The sequence below is a fragment of the Cryptomeria japonica genome, chromosome 3 (genome assembly GCF_030272615.1).
Source record: "Cryptomeria japonica chromosome 3, Sugi_1.0, whole genome shotgun sequence".
Classification (NCBI taxonomy): domain Eukaryota; kingdom Viridiplantae; phylum Streptophyta; class Pinopsida; order Cupressales; family Cupressaceae; genus Cryptomeria; species Cryptomeria japonica.
Window position 1 is genome coordinate 1,000,373,687 of NC_081407.1, and position 6,000 is coordinate 1,000,379,686.

The 6,000-nt window shown below is 36.9% G+C and overlaps 1 protein-coding gene across 3 annotated transcripts in view; it reads right to left on the reverse strand.

Moving 5' to 3' along the window:
• Positions 1 to 5,620, reverse strand: part of LOC131077750 (uncharacterized) — a 131,932-nt gene extending 126,312 nt beyond the window's left edge. For 2 of the 3 annotated variants that reach the window (XM_058015299.2, XM_058015300.2), the window contains exons 1-2: positions 5,249 to 5,599; positions 5,011 to 5,101 (exon numbers count right to left, since the gene is read on the reverse strand). In XM_058015299.2, the coding sequence (XP_057871282.1) occupies positions 5,011 to 5,101; positions 5,249 to 5,390 (233 nt within the window). In that variant the 5' untranslated portion in view covers positions 5,391 to 5,599. Of the gene's footprint in view, positions 1 to 5,010; positions 5,102 to 5,248 lie in introns of all 3 variants that reach the window. The other variant, XM_059217096.1, reaches the window with a different exon arrangement.
• Between the last annotated feature and the right edge of the window lie 380 nt (positions 5,621 to 6,000).

Here is a 6,000-nt window from a genome sequence, read left to right on the forward strand (position 1 = left end):
AATTCAAAAAATTCTTCCTTAAGATGAAAGTGCGCGCAAGATGATGAATTTCAAAGCACGAAAAAAGTTGGTTGTGTGAAAATTTTCTCTCCATGACTCAAGATAGGGCAAATTTCCCAGACATGGAAGAAATGGTCAGTTGATGGAAAATCTTCCTTCAAGACAAGGTGTGCATGAGAACATGAGAAAATTCCTTCAAAAAAAAGGTCTCTCTATAAGGATTTTCTGTCTCCTTGAATTCTAGACATACAAGAATCCTTAAGAAGTGGAAAAGATTGTTAAAATTCTTCCAAGGCAGGAAAATCTTCGAAAATGTCTTTTGTGAGCCCGGAATAGAAAGATTCTTGCAAAAGATGAGTTGGCAACGTGCAAAGGGAATATTTTGTATTAATGAAGCACAACCCGGAAAAAAATTCCTATGACAGCAGGGTCCATTTGCATGGCAAGAATCTCTTCAGTGCATGGCAGCATGATGGCGCATTTATTGCTAGTGGACATCTTGACCAAGTAGTGGCATACTTAATGCATGGCAGATACCATATTCTAGGAGGTGATGGTGCATTCAATGCACATTGGGCGAATTTGGAGGTGATGGTGCATTTAATGCACATTGGGCGATCTTTTGCATGAGGGTGCATTTATTGCATAGTGGGCACTTTTTGAATCTAATGGTTAATTAATGCTTTATGGGCGCCATTTTTGGCAGGAATATAATCAATTGTTAAGGGACATGATGGGTTATTAATGTTTATTCCCACCTTGTTGCATCATGTGTGTGGAATCTTTTGGGTTAAACCATAATTAGGGTTTGCATGTAATCAAGGTTGGAGGCCTATAAAAGGGGGTCATCCCTTCATTTGTAAAGGAGGGAGATTTGTATGAAATTGTTGCAATAAGTTATTGAGATAACAACAGTGATGCATTGTTCTTTGATGGTGTTCACTTAAATTATTTTTCAAAACTTGCATGGTTTCACCTTCCTCACTTAGAGTAGAAATTTACTTTCAATCATTTAGATGAACAACGTTGATTGCAGTGTTTTAAGCCAAAGATCGCTTGCTCATACCTTTTGTTGATAGATGATTTTTATCAACAGTGCAAGGTTGGACTGAGCTATTTTATGTGTGTGCTTAATCTGAATCGTGGGATGAACATTGTTCTCTGATGGTATTCATCAATGGTTTAAAATCCTTCTAGCAAAACCTTTGAAGATTGCACCCGCTTCATGTAGTTGTCTTCTAGTGGCAAAGTGAAGTGTGGTTGATCTCACCTGAACCATTGCTATCTATTGAGTTCTTAGGTTTAGCTTAGTCTTCCTAAATCCTTTCCTCTTTAATTTCAGTTCATTCCAGTTTAGTTCATTCGAAGTAGAAGCATCACAGAATTGCTATATCCAATGATGAAGTTCCAGCCATAGCAAAGAAGTGAAAGAATGATCCAAATGTAAGTCCCCTTGGATTGCCAACAACATCACCAGACGAGCCTATATCCAAATAAAGTCGCTAGTACGTAGTCAGAACCTTAGAGTCAATGTATGATCTTCTTGTAATCTTAGCATACATTTGATTTTGATCAAGAGAGGATAAGGTAACCGTTGGGAAACTTTATTTTGTGTTGGCATGGTCACAATACACACGTCAACAGGACCATTCTGGGGGGTTTTGGTTGTAGTTCCTATTTTTTAGGGAAGATTCCTATTTTTTAGGAAGGTACTGGAAGTCAACCTGTTGACCTTCCCAGAGCTAGTGGGGTGTGGCAGAAGTGGGGGCCGCCACACTCAGGCATCATCCCGATATGGATAGCAGCTTCAGTTTTTCAGTTGGGAGACCAGATGGTGGATTCAGGAATAAAAATGAAATATTAAAGTTATTACTTTAATATTTATTCAAATAAAATAAAGTGATGCTAATAAAATAATAATTTATAAATTGACCCCCATGGCACTTTTCCCTAGGAGGTGTCAACTTTAAGTTGTTTTTAAAAGGTGGTCTTTTGCTAATGAGGAATAAGACCCTCAAGAGGTTTGAACCTCCTAGAGGAGGCTAAATATTTAATAAAACATCATAAAATATTTTAAGTGGCAAAAGAGAAGCCCAAAAAGGATCGACCCTTTTGGAGGGAAAAGGAGAAAAAGATTAAAAAGCAATTTTGGGAGCTCATTCGTTCATTCAGAAGCACTGGATTTTGAGAGCAGCAGCTGTGCGGAGAAGAAATTCTCAGATCTATTGTGGAGGACAAAAACCTTTCATGGTTTGGTGGCCTACAGGGGTGAGAGATCCTCTAAGGGTCATAATTCTTCAGTTTTGGACAGGTTATCAGCAAATATTATGCAGGGAGAAGGTATTTTCTTGGCTGGTTAGAGGAGACAGCAGTGATCAGCACCTTATTTGAACAGATCAGGTGCAGCCATCATCAGATCGGACCTTTCCAAGGCCAATACAACTTCATTATTGCATTGTCTCAGCTTGCCGTACTATATTGAGGTCAAGGGCATCAAACCCTATGTGGCATGTGGGGTTTCTTGTTGGGTTTGGAGCTGATCTACACTTCAGCATCAGCTAGGAACTCAGATCAGACTTTGGAGCAGATTTGTGAAGCTGAGATAGAGCTGGAAAAGGTTGCATTTGCTGTCCGAGACTTGTATCAGACTTCAAAGGATTCAATCCATCAAGGGTTTCATCATTTATAATTCCTATACCAAGCACTGATCATAGGGAGGAGTTTGTGGCAAGAATTGAGAGTTTGGCACCTTAAATCAGCAGTTACCAGCCATCGTATCAGTCTGATATCAGACTTGTCTACCTCAGTTGGACGCTCATATCACCTCCAATTAAGGCTCAACATCATCTACAATGAAGGGCAATCATCCTGGATATGTTGTGCATGTTCTGCGAATCCAAATCTTTAATTTGGATTAAGTTTGTAACTGTTGTCGCAGCCTGAAACTTTCATATCAGACCAGTCATAGGTTGTAATCAGACCTGGGTTATATCAATAAAGACATAATTGGATGTGATATACTTGATATGTGTTTATGCAATCATTTGTTTATCATTTCTATGCATTTGTTTAAGTATTGGCATTGAAAAACTTTCAAACAAACTTCAGAAAATATTCATACACTCAGAAATCAGAATTAAAGCACTTTCCATGCCAAGTGTTGGACACAATGTCAAACAATCAAAACAGAAAATTTTGGGTCAGATTTGAGTGGGGATCTTTCAATTTCGATGAGACATATAGGCTCTCCCTAATCGGAAGAGCGTGTTTCAGTGGAAGAACCCTGATTTGTGAGACCCTAGCACATTATTATTTCTGGGCTGCAAATATTCATCAGGTTTGGAGACCAAATTAGAGGAGAATCTCAGTGCTGGAGACTCAAATCTGGAATCATCTACAACTGCAAACCATCAATTTCTGAGTAATTTACAGATGACTACTAAGAAGCACATAAAACAGACCTAGCATTGACCATTTTAGAAGCCTAGGGCCACTTTGAGGGTTGGCTAGGGTTTGAAAATTATTCTAAACCAGTTCTAAAGTATTTTTGGTATTGAAATCTGCATATTTATCTCTGCTCTTTTCTCAGAAAGTTTAAGGAAAGACATTGTAATTCAGTTTTCAAATTTCCGGGCAGTAATGAGGGTTTTGTTGTATTTTGCTAGCTCAGAAATAATCTAATATCTATATCTTTTAGCTGCACAAATTAGATCTGAAATCTGATCAGAATTCTGGGTTTGAAATGAAAAATATTTATATGCAAATAAATTTCCAGATTTTGTGCCCTAGTTTGCAGAAATTTTTGTCTTTGTTTTTAGCACCCCTTTTGGGGGATATTATACCCAATTTGCTGGATTCTTCACTCATAGTCATAGTGTATGTATCCAAGGTATATCTAATGTCCTTTGGGTTTTGTGACTGCATATATTTTTTCTCTTCCTTAATAGTTCATTGACATTCTATATACAGTTTTCACTTCCAACACCATGCAATCACTATAATTCTATGTTAGAAGTTGTTTTCTTAAGTAAAGCACTTAGTTATAGCAGTTAGTTGATAAATTTTTGTCGCATTAAGTTTAAGATCTGTGGTTCTGAGTAAGAGTTGGTATAACCAGCCATTACAAATTATTTTCCGATAAAGAGTAACAACAAATCAAAAAGTAAACATAGAGTTCTCTCTTATTGGTGGGAAAAAATGTAACAAAATTAATTTCCTATTTCCTTTTCTAAATCTGAATTCTTGCTTTCGGATTGGCCAAATCAAACTAAAGTTGTCTAAATACAACAGGCAGATAAGAATGCCACAATATAAATTTGATACAGACATCATCATATCCACTTGAGACTGACAAGATGGTCTTAAGCCTGAGTTTTTATTATACTACTTATGTGAACTATCCTGGAGCTTTAGTTCGAATTTGTGCAGTAGAACAGGTAGAGTAATGATCTGCCTTAATCTGAGGTTTACACCGACATTCATAAGTCTTAGAGCAGGACGGTATCCTAAATCGAGCAGCATGCCACTCCATTTCAGTAGAACTTCTGGTAATCGCAGTAGCGTGATGAGGGTTAGAGTTGATTAAACATTGAGAGTTCATTCCCTTCCAATCTTTGGGAGAAAAAACGAATTTTATTCTGGCATGTAGAAACTATGATCCAAGTGTGTAAAGGCGGCGGCATTCTTCAGAATATCCTAATTAATCAAAAACATATGGGGAAATAAATGATTATGAGACTCCTACATAAACGTTGGAGTTCTCAAAAATAAGTAGCGAAGAAAGCACAATTCTCAGGCATCTCTACAAACCGACATTTCCGAGTTTGAATGATGCCATTACAATGATGTAAATCAAACAGGACCCTTAAAGAGCATGAAATACAAAAGGTAATAACTGACTAAAGACCATGTTATTCAGCGGTTAAATGTGATCTTTGAACCTACAACTAAAGTTTTTGTTCATAGCATACAGAACATTTGACAGTGGAAATAACAAGAGCAAATACATACTCAGCTTTTGCCTTCCAATAGGTACCAGGCAGAGCTCCTTCTTTAAAACGATCTTGCCCAATGCGACCCACTTTCGTAGTTGAAGGCCTATCTGCAATCCACAAGAGCATGTTCAACATAAAAAATTTAAAAATTGATATTTGGCAAGAGATCACTATACCCAAATATCTAACTTTTTATTTTATTTTAGTTTTCCTTCTGGCGGAGAAGAAAGGAGGAGGAGATGTTATATACACACCACAACAACGGACTTTTAGCGCAGAATTTTTCAAGTCTGTAGCTGAACAAATTCTCTGTGCCCCTCGTCGGGGTAGTTTGAGTAGTTCATTTGAATGAAAATGGTGTGACTTAAGCAAATTTGGGGTTCCTAGACCACCCATCTTCGCCTATGAAGAAGCAGCCTTTCAGAGAGTGCAACTTGCAATCAGATAAATTGAAGCCGTTCGATACTCTCATATCGGATAGAAGATGTCTTGCCTGGATTAAGATGCTTGAATAATTAACAGTATGCCTTTAGCCGCCTTTAGCCGCAAATAGAAACTAATTAATACAGCGAAATTTTGAACGCTACCCGGGAGAGTGTTCCTCTCCTTGTAGAATTAACATTTTTTGAAGTGGCACCACATTTTTTGTTGGCGAGTTTTTAAAAAAAAATTATTTCGAGGTTTAAATTAGTATACTTATATTTAAAAAATATAAGTAAATTATGTCTAGAGATATCTTATGTTAGAAAGAAGTCTCACCATTGTAGAAATATTAGTAAAATACAAGAATTTTAAAAATATAGATAATAATAGAGTTGATTGTTCCCTTTTAAATATTATGGCACTCTTTCATTATCATTTGAATGTAACGGTTTCATATAGTTAGAGACAAGTGGCGAGGGTTCTATTTTATTTGGAGTAATAGAATAACACCTCCACAAAAACCAAAAGAAGGCATATTTCATGCATTTACCCGTCATTTGCATGTCAAATTATTTCAAAATTA